The 21,501-nt window shown below is 51.1% G+C and overlaps 1 protein-coding gene and 1 long non-coding RNA gene across 5 annotated transcripts in view; one reads left to right on the top strand and one right to left on the bottom strand.

The window, feature by feature from the left end:
• Positions 1-1,008: 1,008 nt before the first annotated feature.
• LOC125359003 lies at positions 1,009-21,465 on the top strand. The gene is made up of 3 exons (XR_007212469.1): positions 1,009-1,020; positions 18,393-18,395; positions 21,284-21,465. It is a non-coding gene; the product is annotated as an uncharacterized LOC125359003 (long non-coding RNA).
• Mef2d (myocyte enhancer factor 2D) overlaps positions 4,144-21,501 on the bottom strand; it is a 33,561-nt gene continuing 16,203 nt past the window's right edge. Inside the window, exons 3-12 of one of the 4 annotated variants that reach the window (XM_048356429.1) lie at positions 20,829-21,032; positions 18,219-18,353; positions 17,191-17,401; positions 16,899-16,955; positions 15,124-15,314; positions 14,637-14,657; positions 13,287-13,416; positions 8,212-8,449; positions 7,498-7,804; positions 4,144-7,183 (exon numbers count right to left, since the gene is read on the bottom strand). In XM_048356429.1, coding sequence (XP_048212386.1) covers positions 7,172-7,183; positions 7,498-7,804; positions 8,212-8,449; positions 13,287-13,416; positions 14,637-14,657; positions 15,124-15,314; positions 16,899-16,955; positions 17,191-17,401; positions 18,219-18,353; positions 20,829-21,032 — 1,506 coding nt within the window. In that variant the 3' untranslated portion in view covers positions 4,144-7,171. Of the gene's footprint in view, positions 7,184-7,497; positions 7,805-8,211; positions 8,450-13,286; positions 13,417-14,636; positions 14,658-15,123; positions 15,315-16,898; positions 16,956-17,190; positions 17,402-18,218; positions 18,354-18,410; positions 18,549-20,828; positions 21,033-21,501 lie in introns of all 4 variants that reach the window. The other 3 variants (XM_048356428.1, XM_048356431.1, XM_048356430.1) reach the window with 3 other exon arrangements.

Genomic DNA, 21,501 nt, shown 5'->3' with positions numbered 1-21,501 from the left:
TGTTACATGCCCCCAAAAGTCCTACATGTCTTCAAATTCCAATTCATACACTTCCTCTAAGAAGCCTCCCTGATTTCACTAGTTTGGATTAGGGTATTGCCTCCACTCATTGCAAAAGCCCACTTCCTGCTGGTGCATTAGTTCCCATCCCTACAGCAGGTCAGGGCTCTCTTGTACTCTCTATACCCTGGCATCTACCTAGAGCCCAAGGGATGCACAGGGAATAGCATGGACTAAGCCTGGAAAGGGTTTGTGTTGCCTCTTTAGAGGCCTCAGAAGCCAGGCGAAGGACTTTGCATTTTATATTGTGGGCAATGAAAAACTATGGGATGTTATATATTCTCATTGCTGGGCCAAATATGAGAAGATGGATTGGAGAAAAGTAGAAACAGGCAAAGGTTAGCTCTGTTGTACAGAAACACAGGCTTAAAGAGATAGTGACTACCCAAGGCCACAAAGCCAGCAAGCTGCACAATCAGGAACTGAACATTTTCTGCATTATGCCAAACCCAGAATTCTTCATACCATACTTACAGAGCTTCAAGATTGTCCATGAGTGGGAAGATAGGATAGGTCACATTTCAGCCACAATACTAAAATCTCGATGGCTTTTTTTGGTCAGTCATGGGGCTTGAACTCAGGGACTGGGCACTATCCCTGATCTCTTGCTGAAGGCTAGTGCTCAACCGCTTTTGAACCATAGCACTACTTCTAGTTTTCTGGTGGTTAACTGGAGATAACAGTCTGACAGACTGTCTTGTCTGGGCTGGCTTGGAACCTCAATCCTTAGGTCTCAGCCTCCTGAGTAGCCAGGATTACAGGTGTGAGCCACTGGCACCCCGCTTCTCTGTGGCTACACACACACACACACACACACACACACACGCACGCACACTTTTCTATTCATAAGAAGTCCCTCTGGCATTGGACAACATCTTAAGGCATCTTAGTCATCTTGGCTGCTTTGATCTCATGACACTCTTCATGAACATGTTCTTACTCAGTTACAGCAGAGAAAGAGTCCTTGGACAATGGAGTACCAGCTGCAATTCAGAAGGGACACTCATTATATCCCACTACAGCCCAGTAGCCAGAACTACTACTCCAAGGACTCCATGTGGCAACACAGGGACTAGGGAACACCAGGCAGGGAAGAGAACAGGAAGTCGTGGGCAAGAATAAGGCTTACCACATGGGGTGATGCTTGTGGGGAAGGAAGGGCAGGTCAGACAATCCGAGGCACAGATAGATACTTTACTTAGGATCTGGCTGTTCTGGTCACATCAGAGAAAGATCCTGCCTCCCGTGGTAACAGGGGGACTGGAGATTGCATCTTACCTGTAGGTTCTTACCTATAGAGACATCTGAGGAAGTAATAAGGGCAAAGAAGATGATCTCACTCAAATGGCAGCTGGCAGGAGGCACCTGTTCCTTGAAAGTGGGCCTCTCTGTGGGGCATGGTGTCTGGCTTACCCCAGGATAAATGAGCAAAAACTAGAAGCTATGACTTGGCATTAGAAGTCACAAGCCGGGGGCTGGGGATATAGCCTAGTGGCAAGAGTGCCTGCCTCGGATACACGAGGCCCTAGGTTCGATTCCCCAGCACCACATATACAGAAAACGGCCAGAAGCGGCGCTGTGGCTCAAGTGGCAGAGTGCTAGCCTTGAGCGGGAAGAAGCCAGGGACAGTGCTAAGGCCCAGGACTGGCCAAAAAAAAAAAAAAAAAAAAAGAAGTCACAAGCCATCTCTTCTAACTTCTTCACTGGTAACACCGTGAAACTGTGGGAAGTGACTACACCAGGGCATGAACACCAGGCAGGGATTGTCTGAAGCCATTTTGGAGGACAGTATCTTCTTTCCTCCTTCCCCCCACCCCCCATTTGTCAGTTGTGGGGCTTGAACTCAGGGCCTGGATGGGCACTATCCCTGAGCAATTTGCTCAAGGCTAGCACTCTACCACTTTGAGCCATACCTCCACTTCCAGTTTTTGAGTGGTTAATTGGAGTTAAGAATCTCACAGGGACTTTTCTGCCCAGGCTGGCTGGCTTTGAACCACAATCTTCAAATCTCTTGCCTCCTGAGTAGCTAGTATTACAGACATGAGCCACTGGCTACCCAGCTCTTCTTATTCTGTGCGTTGACCCTCTATCCCTGCTTGCTGAGGAGTTTTGCAGATGAGAAGATCCAAGGCTCAAAGACATTCTATGACTTGTCTGACTGGTCTCTTACAACTTCATGTTCAGCAACAACAGCTAAGCATGCAGTGTGGATTTTAGACATTTGTAGACCTCTCCTGGCTACTAGATGGGTCCCTCACTCATTTTGCTTCTGTGGCTCCTTAGCATAGGCCAGGTATAGAGGAGTAAACCAGCCCCTTTAGTCCCCACATCTAGCCCTTGGCCCCACTGTACTGTGTGTACACCAAGGGGAGGAGTGGCCTGTCTTGGCTGATGGGGACCAGGTGGGGGGGTCTTTTGGAACAGGTGAAGAGTGCTGAGGCAATGTGCCCTGCTGGATATGAGCTCCATCTGTGACTTTGCTTCACTGGGGACTGAATCTAGAGCCTTACACTCATAAGGCAAGTAATTCCACCATTTGAGCTACCTCCAGCTCCTCCTTTACACCTTGTTTTTTGTTGTTGCTGTGGTGGTGGTGTTGGTACTGGTCATGGGGCTTGAACTTGGGGCCTGGGTGCTATCTCTAAGCTCTTTTTTTTCCCCTCAAGGCTAGTGCTCTACCACTTTGAGCCACAGCACCACTTCTGGTTAATTGGAGGTAAGAGTCTCATGGACTTTCCTGCCTGGACTGGCTTTGAACTAAAATCCTCAGATCCCAGTCTCCCAAGTAGCCAGCCAGGATTACAGCTGGGGTTGGTTATTTTAAAGGCAGGTTCTTGCTTGATGTCCAGGCTGGCCAGGATTGCAATCCTCCTAGTGCTTCTGTCATTGGGTGTCACAAGTGTGCACCCCTGCACCCAGCACTGAATGAGATGGAGTCGCACGAACTTTTATGCCCAGTGTGGCCTCAAACCTAGATCCCCTGATCTCTTCTTTCCAAAAGGCTAGAGATTAATAGGCTTGAGCCACTGCCCTGCCTCTCCTGAGGCATCTAATGACATCAACTTAATCCTAGGGCTGTGCCCTTCTGGAAGAAATCCACAGACACTGGAGGAACTGGCAGCACCTTCCCCCATAGACAACCACAAACGTCCACTCTCTTTCCCAGCTGAGGTAAAGCACCAGCCTCTTCCCACGCCAGAGCCACCCCATCCTGTTACCCCCAAAAAGCAAAACCCAAGCCAAGGTATCAGAAACGTGTATTCTTTTTCTTTTAATAGTAAACCTCTTTACAACAAATATAGTGAAAGAGTTTTCAAACAAAACTCATAAGAATCTCGAGGACTTTGTCTTCTTATTGTGTAGAATACTAAGAAAGCATCACCATACAGCACGAAAAGAAATATTCAAAACAAATCAACAGCCACACACTTGGACTCGCCCTGCCCCAGGACCCAGGAGCCCCAGGAGTGTGGGTGATTGTCGGGTTTGGGAGTGGGTCACTTCTGTGGCCGGCCCCCTCCCTCCCTCCCTCCCTCCCTCCCTCCCCCCCTGGGACTTGAATGGGGTAGAACAGAGAATCCAGATTCTCCAAGGAACATCCCAGCCCCCCTTCCCCCATACAAATCCCAGTCCTTCTACTAACTGCTTAGGGGTGGGAAGAGGCAAAGAGGGGAGAACAAGGAGTTCCCAGGCTCCATGTCTCCTGGCCTCCATGACAGCTCCAATCCCCCCACCCCCTACCCCGGGGGATTCCAAGGAGTACGTTAAAAATATATAGATATAGATATTTCTAGATACACTTTTACATCATTTCTGTCTCTCCAAACAAATAAATAATCAGCAAGAGAAGGTGCATTACTTCCTTCCTGTCCAAGATAGGGAGGGTTGGGTGGGGACCAGGGGTCAGTCTCGCTGCATTGCGTGCACTGCTAGGGGACAGGAAATGGTGTGTGTTCTGTTGAGGTGTGTGGGGGTCCTCTTGCCCACTGTCCCTGAAAGCTGTGGGAAACCTGGGGCGGGGGTGGGGGCATTGAACGACTCCAGTGATTACTTTGGCAAATGCCCAGTTTGTTGTGTGTGTGATTTTTGAGAGTGGGTGGAGGCAAATTTGGCTTGTGAGAGGAAGAAGAAATTAAGTCTCCACTTGAGGTTTGGGTTCCCAGGGACCCATCCATCTGGCCAGCCAGTAACCTCTACCCCTAAGAAAAACCTTGGGATACTAAATAGCAGAAATGTCGCATATTCGTTCACAGACCAACCCCTACTGTCACGGAGAGAAGGGGATGGATGGACGGACAGATGGATGGACAGACAGACAAGACACACACACACACACACACACACACACACATTTGTCTTCATGAGGCAGAGGGAAAAACTGGTGAATATTGAAACAAGAACTACAGGGGTCCTTAGCCCACCGGCATGGTGGTGGCCAAGTTCAGTCTAGAAAAGTGGGCAGAGTGGTGGTGGGAATAGCCTAAGAGGCCAGTCATCTGATGTTTATTGAGCACCTATCGTTTAACCATTCACTCATTCAGCATTTATTGAACACTTACTATGTACCAGGCACTGGGCAAAGTTCTGATGAGCACATGTGCACAGGACAACACCCTGGCTTCTTTCAAAGCCCTGATCAGGTATTTTTCTTTGCTTTTCCCCTTCAGTGCTGAGGATGAAATTCAGAGCCTCATGCATCCTAGGGAGTGCTGCACCACTGAGCTACACCATTAGTCCCATCAATTCTTGAAACTCCAACTAAGAACCTTCGGGAGAGGTGGGCTGAAGTCCTTGCCTAGTCAGCAAGTGACACCATGAGGAAGGAAGATCACTGCCCAGTTGAGGACAAAGCTTCGGGGAGAAAGAGGACTAAACTTCGCTCTGAAAGTAGGAAAGGAAAGGGGGCAGGAAAGGGAGCTGCGTGTCAAGGTGTTGAGGACTAAGTGGACGCCGTGTGTTGAAGCAAAGGCTCCTGGAAGGAAGCCCTGGCAGAGGTAGGCTGTGGGGAAAAGTAACGTGGGCCAACTGCCAAAGGCCCCCCGACTGCAATACAAACACGTCCAAGCTGAGGGCAGGAGCAGAAGGGAGTGGGATCACAGAGCTTGGAAGCCAGGGCTGAGGGGCTGGCACAGCCCCCTGTCCTTCTGTAAACACACACGCACAGCCACACAGACGGAGACACACCCTCAGAGCTCCAGTCATACCAAGAGTCACCCAGCCAGGCTCAGAGGCACATAAAGGTACACACCCCCTGCAGTCACACACGCAGACGTAAATACAAGGGTGCACTACACTCAGACACATAAATACCAGATGCCCTCATGAGCACACTCAGGTTATGTGTGTCACACATCCCTCTGCTTCTGGCTCCTTCCTTGCATCAAGTGTTGAAATACTGCAAGAGGGTGGGTCACAGGTGGGCAAAGACCATCGTCTACCACTAAAATGGACCTTGTCTAACTCTATGCTCCGGATGGAAGCACTGCCTCCTTGGGCAGAGGGGCTGGGCTTGTATGGAGTAGGGGGGGTAAGCTTGTTGGCCTAGGCCAGGCCCGTGAGGGCGTGTGGCAGTACAGAGCAGGCCAGAGGCCCGCCCCCTCCAGTTTGATCTCTAATCCAGCCCGAGTCTCGGGATTCTGTATTTTCACTGTCCCTGGGCCCCTGCCCCGCGCGGCTCCACTGAGGAGGCAGCAGAGCGGGCAGACTTGGGGTGGGGAAGAGAGCAAGAACAGCAGAAGAATCTCATCTGTACAGTACGGGCCATTTGAGTCATTATTATTACAATATACTTTGACAAAAATAGAATCTCATTTCATATCAATACAACAACAACAACAAAAAACCCAGTTTCCTGGACTGTTACACTGCTAAGGTTTTCCAAAGGTTGCTATTTACAATTACAGTAGCCAAGAGGGAAGGTGGGATGCAGCTTGGAGGTGGCGGGACTAGGAGGTAGCAAGACAATGAGGGTGCCAAGAGCAAGGAGCTGGGACAGGGGAAGGAGCGAGGAGGAGGGGCTGGGGAGGGCCCTGGGCTGGTGGGCCTCCTCTGTGGGGGCTTCCTGCCTCTGCAGACCATCCCCGTGTCCACTCCTCCGGAAGTGTGCATGGGAGAGGAAGTGCCCTCTCCACACCCGCCCCACAGATGGAAGGCTCTAGCTCTCAGGCACCCCAGAGGAGCCTAAGGCTGACAGGCCTAGCCCTGAGGCCACCTCGCCAGAGTTCTTCTCCCCAGTCTCCCTGCACTTGTGGCCAGCTGATGGGGCTGGGTCAACTGAGGGATAGGGAGCTATTGCACTGTATACCTTAGAGAGAAAGCTGGGGGAGGAAGAGGACCCCAGTTCATCCCTTGCCCAGCCCTTCTGTCCTTCTCAGCCCTCTCCTCCTGGCTGTCTTTATCTCCAATGTGCTACCAGAGAGGCCCCACCTCAAAGCCCTGCCCCAGCTTCAGGTTCCCAGGCAGCCTTCCCAGCACCCACAGACCTCAGGGATGCAGGCGCACAAGGATCAGAGTGTTTGTGCATGTGTAGAGAGGAGGTGGGGCCAGGCCCGGGAACTGGCCTGTGTGCCTGCCACCGTGTGAACAGCCCAGAAGCAGAACACTTCCGCCTCTTCACACTCCCCTTGAAACACAAACCCAACATCAAGCCAACTTTGGGGTTCAGTCTATTGTATGGGTTTTGTTGTTTGGTAGTTTTTTGGTTCTTTCCCTCTGTCTGGGGGATGGGGTGGGAGGGCTCCACATGCAGGGCTCGGCACCTGTCCTTTCCCAAAGGCGTACCGGGCCCCCCACCCCCTTCCTGCAGCATATGTGTACAACGTGCAAAGTGACCCCCCCTTCCCGCAAAAAGAGAGCCCCCACCAGTGAAAATGGTGGGGGAGGTGAGAAAGAGAGGATGAGAGCATCCCTCTCTCCAAAGCGAGAATCCAAATTAAAAAATATATAATAATAATAATAATATAATAATTATACACAAATGTAACCGTCAACAGGACATGGAGCACAAGAAAGGAAGTGGGGGTCGAGCGGGAGGAGCCCAGGATGGGGAGGGGTGGGCGGTGAGATTGTCAACTCTTCATCAGGGAGGCTGAGAGGAGGGGGGTGGGAATCATCACTTTAATGTCTGTGAAGAGAGGAGATGGAGAGGGGATGTGAGGGGCGGCCCGGCCTTCAGTGTGCACCCCATTCCCTCTCCCATGGGTCCAGGGCTCTAGTGCAGGGCCAGCTGTGGGGGTCATCAAGCACAGGGCTGATGCTGGAGGGAAGGTGGGCCTTTGGTGGGGCAAAGGGGAAGGTGGTGCTGGCCCCAAAGGGCTGGTGGGAGGGCTACCTGGCCACAAGGCCTCTCAGGTGGGAGAAAAAAACAGGTTGGGGGCACATGGGGCAGTCCCTGGGTGTAGCAGACACTGGCAGACAGGAAGGGTGATGCTACAGTACCCAGGTATCAAGCCGCATCCTCTTCACAGCCGAACCCTCAGCCTCTGGCTCTGGGGCTGGGCGCAGCAGGCCCAGTGTGGGCCCGAAGTCCCCCCGTCCATCATCCCGGTCCCCCGTCTCATAGGATGCCCCTGCTGGGCTGCTGAGACCGTCACCAGGCTCAGGGCGGGCAGCCGGGAACACAGCTGGAGGAGGCGGCGCAGGGCTGCGCTCACGGCTTGGGGACACCGGTTCTGACTTGATGCTGATGTGGGGGTGGGTTGTGACTGTGAGGGCAGCACCCACATGGGGCAAGGGGCTGCCGGGGCTGGAGGCAGGCAACGGAAATACGATTCAGAGTGAATGACAGAAGAAGTCACAAGACAGAGCAGGAGAGAACGGAGAGGTATGAGGGAGAAGAGGGAGATACACACGGATAGAGAGAAGAGGGTCAAAAGAAGGGGAGAAAGGGAAATAAGTAGTATTAGTCCCATTCTATCCCACGTCACCTTCTGTGCCCAACACACCCTCCACCCTCATTCCCTCCCTTGGAGAGCTGGAGGGATGGGCCCAAGCTCAGCTGCCTCCTGGATCTGCGTGGGCCTAGGGCTGCCGCACAACCTCACGTGGTATCCACCGAAGACAGACAACCCTGAAAGGGACCCATCCTCCAGAGCACCCTCTTCCCCCCACCCCTCGACACCCCTGCGGAAAGCCTCCTAAGGACTCACTCACATGAGGTTGCTGAGCGATACAGGGACCAGGTGGGGCTGTTGCTGAGGTGGCTGTTGCGGCTGCTGAGGCTGCGGCTGCTGAGGCTGCGGCGGCTGTGGCTGTTGTGGCTGTGGCTGTGGCTGTTGTGGCTGCTGGGGCTGCTGGGGTTGTTGCCAGGCGGTAACGTTGCCTAGCGACAGTCCCCCAGGTGAGCTGAAGGCTGGTAAGGAGGAGAGCTCTGCACTGGTCAACTGGTAATCTGCAGGGCAGAGAAGGCGAGGAGGGGTTGAGGGGAGCGCCACGCCGGGCCTTGAGGGTGAGAGGCAGGTGCTGTCTAACCACTTACGTGAAGAACCAAGAAGCCCATAAAAATTCAGTGAAAATGGCACTTGGAGTTAAAGCAACACAAGTCAGTAATCATGAGGTGCTGTTTTTGTAGTTTTTTTTTTAAACAGGATAAAAAGAGGTGATTTTTAACATAATGTGGAACTTGAAAAAAAAAACATTTGTAGGTACCATTTTTACAATGACAATTAGAAAAGGAGAAAAGAAAGGCAAGGCAAGGTAGGTAGGTAGATGGGAAAGGTCGAGCGTACATCTACCATCTCTTTACCTATCTCTACTTGCCATTCTGAGGCAGCAGAGCAGTGGAAGCAAGGCTGCCACTACCATTTCACCTTCTGCTCAGGCCCCACATGTCTACAGACCACCCATGCTCAATCAGACAGCAGCTAGGGCCTGGGCCACCTTGTCTACAGACAGAGGACATGTATCTGTCTGCTATCCAGCCTCGGGGCCTGGGGGAGGGGAGGTGTACCAGGGGCTGAGGTTGCACAAAAGTATAAGAGGGGGCTGGGGATATGGCCTAGTGGCAAAGGTGTTTGCCTTGCATACAAGAAGCCCTGGGTTCAATTCCCCAGCACCACATATATAGAAAATGGCCAGAAGTGGCGCTGTGGCTCAAGTGGCAGAGTGCTAGCCTTGAGTAAAAAGAAGCCAAGGACAGTGCTCGAGCCCTGAGTCCAAGGCCCATGACTGGCAAAAAAAAAAAAGTATAAGAGGGAGCCAGGCCCTGGTGGCTCACGTCTGTAATCCTTAGCTACTCAGAAGGCTGAGATCTGAGGATCACCGTTCAAAGCCAGTATAGGCAGGAAAGTCCATGAGACTCATTTCCAATTAGGCACCAGAAAGACAGAAGTGGCACTGTGGCTCAAAGTGGTAGACTGGTAGCCTTGAGTGCAAAAGCTCAAGGACAGCACGCAGGCTCTGAATTCAAGCCCTACAACTGACGAAAAGAAAGTGCAAGAGGGGTACTCACTGTTTCACCATTTACACAGCAATGTGATACTGTCACAGCCTGTTTGGGACAGTTTAGAAATGTCATCCCCAAGGCCACAGAGATGTACACTCTGAGAGCAGGAGGGACATGCTAGCAAGAGGTACTCCCCACCCCAATTATCCTAAGCTATACTATTTTGCCATGAGTTGGGTGCAGGAAAGATGGTATTACTACATCTGCCACACAGCAATAAGGTGAAAGGCATGACCCAAACATCCTAGCTATCTCCACTGACAAGCCAGCTGAGTGTCATTGGGCAGGTTACTTACACGGCTTAGAAACAGGGACAGTGATCCTTCTAGCTATAGTACACTGCAAAGCACAGCTGCTGGGAGGAAGACATTCACCTATTCTGATGTTACAAATGAAAAAACTGAAGCCCCAGGTCACAGAGAAGGGTGGTGGCAAGAACTTGGACAAAACTCCAGAATTCTCTATAGTTTTCTTTGCTAATTTTGCAGTACTGGGGTCTGAACTTAGGGCCACATGCCTGGTGGACAGGTACTCTACCACTTGAGACCTATCTCCAGCCCCTCCCCCCCCCTTTTGGCCAGGCCTGGGGCTTGGACTCAGGGCCTGGGCACTGTCCCTGAGCTTCTTTTTGCTCAAGGCTAGCACTCTACCACTTGAGCCACAGAGCCACCTCTGGCTTTTTCTGTGTATGTGATACTGAGGAATAGATCCCAGGGCTGCAGGCATGCTAGGCAAGCACTCTACCACTAAACCACATTTCCAGTCCCTTTTATAGTTATTTTTGAGATAAGATCTTGTGATTTTGTCCAGGCTGGTTTGCACTGTGATCATCCTACTCATGTCTTCCAGGTAGCTAGGACCATTGGCACACACACCCCCTACCTGTTGATTACGACTGGGGCTCACTAACTCTGCCCAGCCTAGCCTTAAACCACAATCCTCCCTAATCTTTTTTTGGTACCAGTCCTGGGGCTGGAACTCAGGGCATTATCTCTGAGCTTTTGTGCTCAAGCTTAGCAGTCTACCACTTCAGCCACAGCAATATTTCCAGCTTTTTGGTGGTCAGAGGTAAGAGTCTTTGAACTTCAATCCTCAGATCTCAGCCTCCTGAGTAGCTAGGATTACAGAACCACCAGCACCTGGCAATCCTCCTTAATCTTAATCTCTGCCTCCCAAGTAGTGGAAATACTTTATATTTAAAAAGCAAAACAAGAGTTAAATGGGGGCTCAGAATCAATTTTTTGTTTTATGTCAGTCATAGGACTTGAACTCAGGGCCTGGGCACTCACTATTCCTGAGCTTTTTTGCTCAATGCTAGTGTTCTACCACTTGAGCCAAAGCTTCACTTCTGTCTTTTTAGTATCTAATTGGAGGGGAGAGTCTCACAGGCTTTACTGCCACGGCTGGTTTTGAACCATGATCCTCAGATCTCAACCTCCTTAATACTAGGATTACAGACATGAGCCACTAGTACCTGGCCAGATCTGATTTTTATTGTTGTTGTTGCTTCCTATCTTTTATTTTTAACTCATGTTTTACATAAAGGCAAGCCAAACCCAGAAGGCAGTGCCTTGCCTGAGATACCCCAGGCAACATACAGAAAAAATCCAACTCTTAGCCCTACCCTGCCCACTAGACCACTGCATCTACTGGGAAGCTTGGATCCTAAGAGCCGGGAGGAACTTGGCCCTGGGCCACTTGGCTGCCCCCTCAGTCTGCTCCCAGAATCTCCACAGCCAGATCTCTCCAGCCAGTGTCAACAAGGGGCTAGGCTCATCTCTTACCCAAAACATTACCACAGCCACATAATCCCAGCCAGAACTTGAACAGAAGCCAGGACTGTAAACAATGAACAATCGAACACCCATGTGTTCACTGGAGTTTTCTTTATACACTGAGGGTCACCTGAAAACACCTGCTATCTAAACTGCGGTCCCTTAGATACTCCTGCAGCAACAACTGAAGCCTGGACTGCTGAGAACATCTGAGAAAGCCCACAAGCTTCTCTATAGGGCCCTGAGGGCAAGCCCAGGACAGAAATGGTTTTTACACCACAGTGACAAGTAGGAGACCATAAGGCTGCCCAGCTAGCACCTGTCCCAGGTTCACTGACACCAACTAACCGCCTTCCTGTTTCACAAAGACTGCCGAAACCAGAAAAACAGCAGAAACCACCTGAAAATGAGACTAAGCTGCCCTCCACCAAGTATGCAGGTCCACCCTGCCTCACTCCAGCCTGAAGGAGGAGATGGTTTTTCTCCTTGACCTGACCCTAACAGCAGCACTGGAATAAGCTCAGTCCCCTTGTCCACAGAAACTTGGCCCACAGGAGGCCACTTTAGTAGCTGTGCCCTTTGAGCTATGAGACATAGTAACCTGGAAGTGGGTATGCATGCGGATGCATTCATGAGGGACAAATGGCTCACAGACACGTGGGCAGAACACTTTTTATCAGCATCACACACAGTCTGGCGTCAGTGTGGAGCGGGTCCTCCAGTTCTCTCACCTGTTGCTGAGGGCTTTCTCCCACCTGGGCTGACATTAGATGTGGACGTGTTTGTGTACTAGTGCCTGTCCCGTGCCTCCTTCAGCTCTGGGGTGGGGCTTGTCTACACTCACCACAGAAACAGCCCTAACAACACACTCACATGAGAGAGGCCTGGGCGAAGACAGAGGTCTCCGCAGTGGAAAGGAGCCTGCTGTGCTCAAATGCTGTGAAACCAGGTGACACCCCATTTTCCTGCCATGAAGTCCTTTTCGATACAGCAGCCAAGAGCAAGAAGGATGGTCAAGTGTCAGGCTGTCCCCAAGTATGTGTGAGTGGGTGACACATCCAGAACAGCCCTAGAGATCCAGAACAAGCTGGACACTAGGTGTCCTGACTGATTCCTTCTATCCAGAGGCCTCTCCCATGTATCTGAGACTCTTTGCCTTCAGACCTTCCTTCCCACCTTCATCTGTCTTCTACCTACCTCCCCTTTATTATCTTACCACAAGGTCAACACAGGGGGTTCCCTCCTCCTCTACCCTTGCCCAGGAAGCTGGCAAGTGCACTCTGGCCATGTTTCCACGGGCCAGCTCAGGCTTCTTGTCTCCTCTTCCTTCACTCTCCTTCCCCAGAAAGCCTTTCTGTATGCCATGTCTCACTCCCCTCCCCTCAAGCCTGTAGTCTAGAAAGCCTAGTTGGCATAAATTATTCAGCTCAGCCACCTCTGTCCTGTCTCCCTCTCCCCCACACTGGAGGCATCCTTCCTTCCTCCATGAGGCCCTATATTAAAAATAAAGGATGCCTAGTTAAGTTTGAATTTTAGACAAAATAATGCAATTTTTCTAGCCCAAATACGTCACTGGGACATATTTGGGACAAGAATGTCTACGGAATATACTTAAATTAAGATACTACTCATTTTATCTGAAATTCAAGTTTAACTGGGCATTCTTTCCTGGGGGAGTGAGGGCTTAGGTGCTGTCCTGAGCTTTTTGTGCTCAAGGCTAGTGCTCTACCACTTGAGCCACAGTGCCACTTCCAGCTTTTTTGGTAGTTAATTGGAGATAAGAGTATCACAGGCATTCTTGTCTGGGCTGGCTTGGAACCATGATCCTCAAATCTCAGCCTCCCAAGTAGCTAGGATTATAGGTGTGAGCCACTAGCTCACAGTGGAGTATTGTTTTGATTCCCAGAATCAATGGCCTTCCTCATTTTGGGGTTTCCTTGGTATATCTAATAATTTTGTCCTTTGGTCACTCACCTGTCCCAAGTATACGAAAGGTGTCACACACTCACCTGTGTTGTAGGCAGTAGGCATGGAAGAGAAGGGGAGGCCCTGGCTGAGTAAACTCGGCGTTGCCACAGAAACCACTGGGGTGGTGAGCGAGTGGGTAGACTGGGAGACCCCAAGGCGCTGGGCATTGTTCTGTAGGAGAAAACTAACTGTCAGGAGGTGGCAGATGGATGGATGGGCTGCCTTAGGCAGGGTCTCAGAATCCCAAAGCCAAGGTGCAGTGCTTTAGCATGGAGGCTCCATGAATACCCATATACAATATGGTGCAGTCACAGACACTAAGAGCCGCAGAGAGAAATGTGTACACACAGATTCATTCACACCTGCATATGTGCAAAGGCAGCTATGTGTGCTGACCCTATGGCCCAATACCAGTACTGGTCTTGGCTCTTAGGCAAAGGAAAAAAAAAAAAAAAAAAAGCAAGAGACACATTCCTCTTGTGGCCAGGTCCTCAGAGTTCATTCTCCATCCCCTGCACAGCAGCAGATGCCCTGGAAAACGTGTGCTGGCATCTGGGAGGGGAATGTGGGGCCTGGAGTGGCGTGTGCCTGCGTGTATGCACACACGTGTGTGGGGCTGACAGCTCCATCTGCCGCTGAGTCACTTGTTTATTCCAATTCAACACTGGGGCCGAAACTGCCGCTGTGTTGGCCGCCAAAGTCTGCCTGCCTTTTCCAGCTTCTCTGGCCTCCCGTCAGGGAGCTGGGGAGAAAGGAACCCCCGCCCCATTCCTGGCTGCCGGTAAGTATGTAAGTGTGAGAAAGGAGGGAGGGAGAGAGAGGAAAAAAAGAGTAGCTGTGTATGGCACTGGGTGCCGGTGAGACAGGCTGAGTGTAGGAGGGAGCACAAGGACAAAGGAAAGGCAGGGGAGGCCCCCACTAAGGACAACTCCAGAACTGGCTTGGGCATCCATTAGCTTTCCTTAGGACAACTGACTTCCTTGGACTTTCACTCTTAAGGGTTAGGTTCCTGTTGTGGGTTTCAGGAATGCTGTAAGTCGTGGGGCTAGTGGGATCCAAGGCTCTAATTCAAGCATCAAGCTCAGGAACTCTCAAGCCTCTCCCTCCTTTCTAGATACACATACACACATCTGAATGAACGCAAATCCCAAAGACATCCATGCACACACACACAGGTTATGCATGCATGAATATTAACCCCTCACCCTGCTCTTCTCACCTTCATATCCCACTTGGCACTAAGCATAGCTCCTAGCAAATAATCAAACACCACACAACTACGCATACAGGTGAAAGGACAAGGCACGTACACACTTCATGCTGCGGGACTGCAGAGCAGGGGGCTAACCCAGAATTCAAAGGCACTGCAAACATTTCAGAGACTCACTTACCAGGTCTAAATGGTCCTCAGTCTGGGAGCAGAAATAAAACCAAGTGGATGGTTCAGTGTCTGGCCTCTGCCTTCCCCCATACCCATACATCTACCTTCCTGCCTAAGAGCAAGATGCTTTCCCTGGCCCATAAAGGCAGAGCTCTTCTGAACTAGCTCTTCTGAACTCACCTCCAGAAGACTCTACATTCTGGCTTCAACCAATGATCTGGTGCCCACTTTCCTGTCATAATATGAAAAGCTTCTAGTATCCTCCCCATCATAGAACCTTCTCCCACCTCCTGTCCCTTTCTATTGTCCTTAGGCTGATATTCTGTGGTCCAAGCTCAAACAGGGCCCTTGGGGAAGAAAGAGCTCATAAAAAGCCATGCTTCCATGATCTCTTGTGAGAAGTCCTAACTGTGACTAACCTTCATCACTCCTGCTGCAAGTTTTCTCTTCTCCTCTTCCTCACTCCCACCCCCTGTCACCACCCCATACCAACTCACCAAGTGATGCATCAACCCTTTGCCTCCCTGTGAAGTGATGACCCGCAGGTCAGGCTTTCGGCTGGGGGCTCCAAGCTGGGCGCTGTGGGTAGGTGGGGGTGGAGACTTGGCAGGGATGACCTTGTTTAGGCTGTTGCCATTGGCCACAGGAAGGAGGCCAGGGGAAGCTCGAGCACTGACATAGCCATTTCCTGCAGAAGTGAAATGATGCAAGGGAAAGGAAAAACATCAGTTTGGCCCTCAGCCCTGTTACGCACCTAAAGCTAATACTCCTGTCACCTGGAACTGCTCAAAGTCATGTTCAGGCTCTGAGTGGGTGCTGAGCTGCCTGATATTCCCTAAAGCTCTCCAACCTGTGAGTGAGAGAACACCTTTGAGTCTAAACCAAAGCCACAGATGACAAGGCTGGCTAGGGGGAGCATTAGGGCCGGAGGGTAGAAATAGAAAACAATCACTGCCTTTTGCCTTGTCATGGACAAGGAAGAAGTCCTGTGGCCAAGCCTCTTCCCACTACCTATCTATAGGCAGTCTGTCCAGCATTCTCAGATTCTACACTCAACCACCAAACAGGACCCACAACAAGCCTGTGAAGAGCCTGTTCATCAAGACTAATCACTCAGGACTGATCCCTTTGCCATGAGCTAGGGAATGCTGTGCTGGGGATCAGTACATGAAGAATTGCCTACAGCTTGAGGAAGACAGGCCATTTGTTGGTGGTGACGCTGTTACTGGCAGTAGGGAACTGATGACACAGCCACCACCATAATTAGACTAGTAATAACAGGCATAATAACTATCTTTTACATCTACTCCACACTCCACAATGTACACAGGCCTTTCACACACGTATTATCTCATTTAGCCCTCACATTAGCCCTGCAAGACAGACAGGACATGCATCAATAGCCCTGCATACAGAAGGGGAAACGAGCCTGCTTGAGAGAGGCGTAATGACTGGTCCAGGGTCACACCGCTGGCTGGAGGCCAGGCAGGGCTGTGACTTGCTTCCCCCATGCTGCACTCAAAGGCCTACAAGCAAGGTCTGAAAGCATTTCTCTTACCTTCTCCTTGGAAAAGAAGGGGGTATTCATTCATACCCCTAATTCCCTGCTGACCTGCCACTAAGCTGGGACACTCTGAGGTCCAGAGACGTAAGGATTAAAGTCAGAAAATGCCACCACACTGTCCCCTAAGAGCATACTGATACTCTAAAAGTGTGTGGCTGCCTCCATCCCAAATCCCAGATCATTCTGGGAATGGCAGGAATGTCAGGGTGACGTCAACAGTGACATTAGAAGTCACAGCCACCCAGATGAATGGCACACAGAGCAGAAGGGCTGTCAGCTGCTGGGGGGAGGAGGAAGGCTCCTATATGTATCCCTGCCTGAAAGTGCGCATCTATGTCTACATACTCCACAAATGGGAAGGCCTGTGTGCATGGGAATGCATGCACAAGTCTGTGTCTACTGCTCCTCTAGGCAAAGCCAGATACTCCCATTCTTCAGATCCCAACCAGACACCCCTATTCAACGGGAAAATCTTGGGTCTTCTGTTCCAGCTAGAAATGTTGCTCCTTTCTCCGCTTTCTCAGCCTTCCCTAATTCAACTCCGTTGATCATCCAACACCAGTCACTAGTACAGACACAGAAATTCAGGGACTTAGAAATCTTCTGACTACATCCAATTCAGGCCCTGTCATCTTGCTCTCCTCTTTTGGCTTGAGACCACCATGCAGCAGATCTTCCCCCAGCCAGGTGGCAGGCGGTGGCACTCACCGACAGGGCTGGGGCAGGCTCCATTAGCACTGGTGAGGTCTCCCCCCAGCATGGCCCCTGGGAAAAAAGCAGAACCATGAGCAGCCAGTAGCACTCCTCCTTCCACAATGAGTCTTGAGACTGGACAGGAAGAGGAACCCGGGAAAAGGAGTCCTCGGCACTTCCCTCAGGAGCCACACAAATTTGGGAATGCCAGGGTGGGCGAAGGAAAGATTCCCTGTTAAAAATGAAATGCCAGAGTCCCCGCTACACCTCATTTCCCCCTCGCCTACCCATGTTCCAGTCCACTCACCTGCACTAGCTGGCCGCTGGGGCAGGCCTGGAGACACACTGTTCCTCTGTAGTGCCGGCTGCTGGGGGGACAGGAGCCGTGGGTCTGTGAGGGATGATGTCACCAGGGAAGGGGTGACCAGAGAGCTGCTGGGATTGCTGAACTGCAGTGAGCTCTGATTAGACACAGGCACCGTGACTGGCATGGCAAAGTTGGGAGCTGGTACAGCTGACTAGACAGAAAGATGGAGGGTAAAGTCAGGCCAAGTCAACCCTTTCCCTAGACACACTCACCCTGGGAGGGCAGGCAAGGGGTCTTCTGGTTTCTGAGCTGTGCTGCTATTGCAGCAGCTTGAGCTCCCTGGCCTGGGTTTTCTGGCAGCCCTGCCTGCCTCTCATTGTGGAGGTGGGAGCACTGGGATCCAGCTCTAGCCCAGAGGGCAAGGTTCTGCTCACTGTGGACAGGACCAGGGATACCCCCTAGTGGAGACGGGTTAGTCCTCAGCCAGGCAGGACACACTGGGAGCAGGTTAGAGACCCTGAGGACAGCCCCAAACTCACACACACAGCTGCTATAGGACTGTGCCACAGTCGGGACGGTGCTTCACTGACACTCATCCTTCTATCTGGCCTGCTGCAGAGGGAGTCTGCACCCACCTAACTGCCTTTCACTTTAGCAGTGTCCATTTCCCTGAACAAAAGCTGAGTATCTTAGGTAGGGGCACCAGAGTAGCCCAACAGGGCCTCTCCCCCCAAAATGACCTGATACAGAACACACTTTAATTTCCTATCCTCTAAGGACCACATGTCATCTGCACACTTCTTGCTAGTGAGGAGGACATTCCTCGACTCTCTGACTTGTGCTCCATCCAAGATGGGTCTCAGCAAGAGCCAAATGGTTATCACAATCCAAGTTGGGAGTTCCTCGGTGGTCACCACTAGTCCCAGCATGGCTCAGAGCAGAACATCCATCAGAGGCAGCCTGGGCCGGGCCGGGCCAGAAGCCACACCATGCACCACAGGGAGGCTTTCCTCCATGCGACTACTCACGGCCAGTCTATAACTCTGCATCATTTTATCAAACTCCTCGTCTATCTTTTTATATTTCTCCTCCGTCTGGGGGGTCAGGGCAAACACCTCGTCCACCTCAGGGCTCTCACACTCCCTGTGCTTCTTGTGCAGCGCCTGGGGGGAAGGGGCCGGAAGGGGAGCCGACAGAAAGAGAGAGTGAGTGGGGCTCACCCCATAGCGCCTGAAGAGCCCGTCCAGCTCCTCACTGGCGCGCCGGTACTTGTCCTCCAGCAGGGGGCTCTGTTCCAGTGAGTCCTCCCCGTCAGGCTCGGGGCTGTCGCAGCCATTGAAGCCCTTCTTCCTCAGGGTCTGTAACCGCACCACTTGTCAGCCAGCCAGCAAGGGTTCTTCTTGACTCACCTCCCAGTTCCTGCCAGCCCTCCTTAAGACTCCTATTCTTGTCCAAGCTCCTTCCTCAGGGTTCCCAGCTGCTTCCAGCTCCTTCCTCAGAATTCCCTCCCCTCCCCAATTCTCCTAGGCCCCTGCTAGTTGGAGAGAATACCCCATGTGATGGGGATACAAAGATTAGGCCTCCAGTGATGGCTGAGGGGCTGGTGCTCTGCCTGACCAGAGGGCCAAGAGGCCAGAAGGCATTCCTCCCCCTCACGATTTGGGTTGGGTGTAGTCAGTGGAGATATTCCTATCCCAACCAGAGAAAAGCTGATTAAAAACAAGAGAAACTGAGATGGGGACACAGAGGCAGAGGAACAAGATATAGAAAAGCAAAGAGGAAACTAGCACTTACTGAGCTCCTGCTGTTTACCACCTTCACACTGTCCTTGTCCAGAGGCCAAAGCTTTTCCCATGAATTTTACCCGCCACAGTGCCTCCACAAAGGACAATTATGTATACTACGGGTCTGCAGGAGACCCAAGGCTGCATTCATATGTGAAATACTTTTTTTTTTTTGGTAGGTCATGGAGCTTGAACTCTGGGCCTGGGCACTGTCCCTGAGCTCTTCAGCTCAAGGCTAGCACTCTACCACTTGCACCATTTCAAGTTGCCTAATGGTTAATTGGAGATTAGAGTCTCACTGACTTTCCTGCCCAGGCTGGTTTTGAACCAGGGATCCTCAGACCTCAGCCTCCTGAGTAGCTAGGATTACAGGCATGAACCACCAGACTCTGGCTAAATACTTTCTTTTCTTTTTGAGGGGGTGCTGGATCAGGAGCTTAAACTCAGGCCCCAGGCACTGTCCCTGAGCTTTTTTGCTCAAGTTTAGCATTCAACCACTTGAGCCACAGCTCCGCTTCAGATGTGTTGGTGGATAATTAGTGATAAAGAATCTCATGAACTTTCCTGCTCAGGCTGGCTCTGAACCACGATCCTCATATACTAGCCTCATGAGTAGCTAGGATTTTGCATGAGCCACTGGTACCTGGTTTGGAATATGTTGTGTTTCAAAAGACTGCACTGTCTACTTTCTAGTTTAGAGTAGATCTGTGTCTTCTAACATAAAACCTTGCCATTGGGCTGGGAATGTGGCTTAGTGGTAGAATGCTTGCCTAGCATACATGAAACCCTGGGTTTGATTCCTCAGCACCACATAAATAGAAAAGGCCCAGAAGTGGCACTGTGGTTCAAGTGGTAGTGCTAGCTTTCAGCAAAAGGAAATCAGGGACAGTGCTCAGACCCTGAGTTTAAGTCCCAGGACTGGCAAACAAACAAACAAATACAACCAGGGCATTTTCTCCAAATCTTTGTGTAGGCCTATGGCCTCCTGGGTACCATCTTCTTTACTGTATAAAAAGTAGTTAGGCTAGTGCCAGTGGCTCACGCCTGTAATCCTAGCTACTTTGGAGGCTGAGATCTAAGGATCACAATTTAAAGCCAGCCTAGGCAGAAAAGTCCCCATGAGACTCTTTTCTCCGATAAACTACTCAAAAAAAGCCAGACATAGATAGCACTGTGGCTCAAGTGATAAAGCACTAGCCTTGAGCACAAGGAGGCTCAGGGACAGTACCCAGGACCTGAGTTCAAGCTCCAGGACCAGCAAAAAAAAAAAAAAAAAAAAAAAAAAAAGCACAGTTAGGCCTCTTTAATGTGTTTACAGGACAAAAAGGCTGCCCTATTTTTGTGGAGGGGGACACCATGACTCAAAAAGCCAAAGCACCTGGACAAGGCCACATGGCCAGTAAAGGCCAAAACTGAACTCCAAGGCTTGTGTCCTTCAACAGTTCACAATGTCAGGTCACTCCAAACAGAAAATAAGGCCATAGGGACCCACCAAAGACAGAGTGAAGCAGCAGAGATAGATCCAAATAAGCAAACATAAAAACAAAAGTCTGATGTAAGAGCAAACCAAAGGATAGAGTAAGAGGAGGAGGCAGAAACCAACCTGAGAGAAGACAAAAAGTACTCTCTGGCAGACAGGAAGACAGACCCCCACACACACAGGGAAGGTGGAGTCAAGAGACCCAACTTGAGAACACAGGGTCTCTGGCCCTGCCCCACCGTCTTTACTCTCTTTCCTCCTCCAGGCCTGGGTTTGCCTAAGAGAAGATGGGTTTATGTGTGTGTGCACAGAGGTGAGGGATTACTAAGTGCATGTGGTTGTAAGTAGAAGATGATCTGCACATGTGGGCCCACCTCGATGATGTCAGCATTGGTGCGACTCTCATGTGGCTCGTTGTACTCAGTGTACTTGAGGAGCACCTTGTCCATGTCGGTGCTGGCATACTGGAACAGCTTGTTGGAGTGGTTGAAGATGATGAGGGCAATCTCACAGTCGCACAGCACACTCAGCTCGTACGCCTTCTTCATCAGCCCAAACTTTCGCTTGGTGAATGTCACCTGCAGGAGGGTGGTTGGCAGCCAGGGCTAGCTCAGTCAAGGGCTGCCAGGAGTCCTTTTCTACAGGCAGCTAGACACAACCCTTATCAAGGAGTCCCCATGCCTAGTGTGACACAGCCACAACCTTCAGGAGTCCCTGATGTAAGGAAGGAAGAAACTAGCAGCCCTCGATTAGCACATGGCCAAAACAGGTCTGAGCCAACTCACAGAAGGGAGAGGATCTGTGTGTCTAGGACTCCACACCTAGGGAGAGGTCTCCCAGGGTGAGAATAGCATAGGACTTGCACTGGGAAGGTGGAAGAGAAGTCCCCAGGTATGGCTCTAGGGTGAGGGGACCCAGGTCTGTCTGGTTGCAGGAGAGCCTGGGGCAAAAAGGTAGAGGTACAAGAGGTAGGGCCTGCTCTTTTCCCAACTCAAACCCACCTACTGTCATAGCCTCACCCACCCTGTGGGGATCTAGGATTTCCTC

The sequence above is a fragment of the Perognathus longimembris genome, chromosome 11, assembly GCF_023159225.1.
Source record: "Perognathus longimembris pacificus isolate PPM17 chromosome 11, ASM2315922v1, whole genome shotgun sequence".
Taxonomy (NCBI): Eukaryota; Metazoa; Chordata; class Mammalia; order Rodentia; family Heteromyidae; genus Perognathus; species Perognathus longimembris.
The sequence above is the reverse complement of the archived record's forward strand: the minus strand, read 5'-3'. Positions and strand labels throughout refer to the sequence as shown.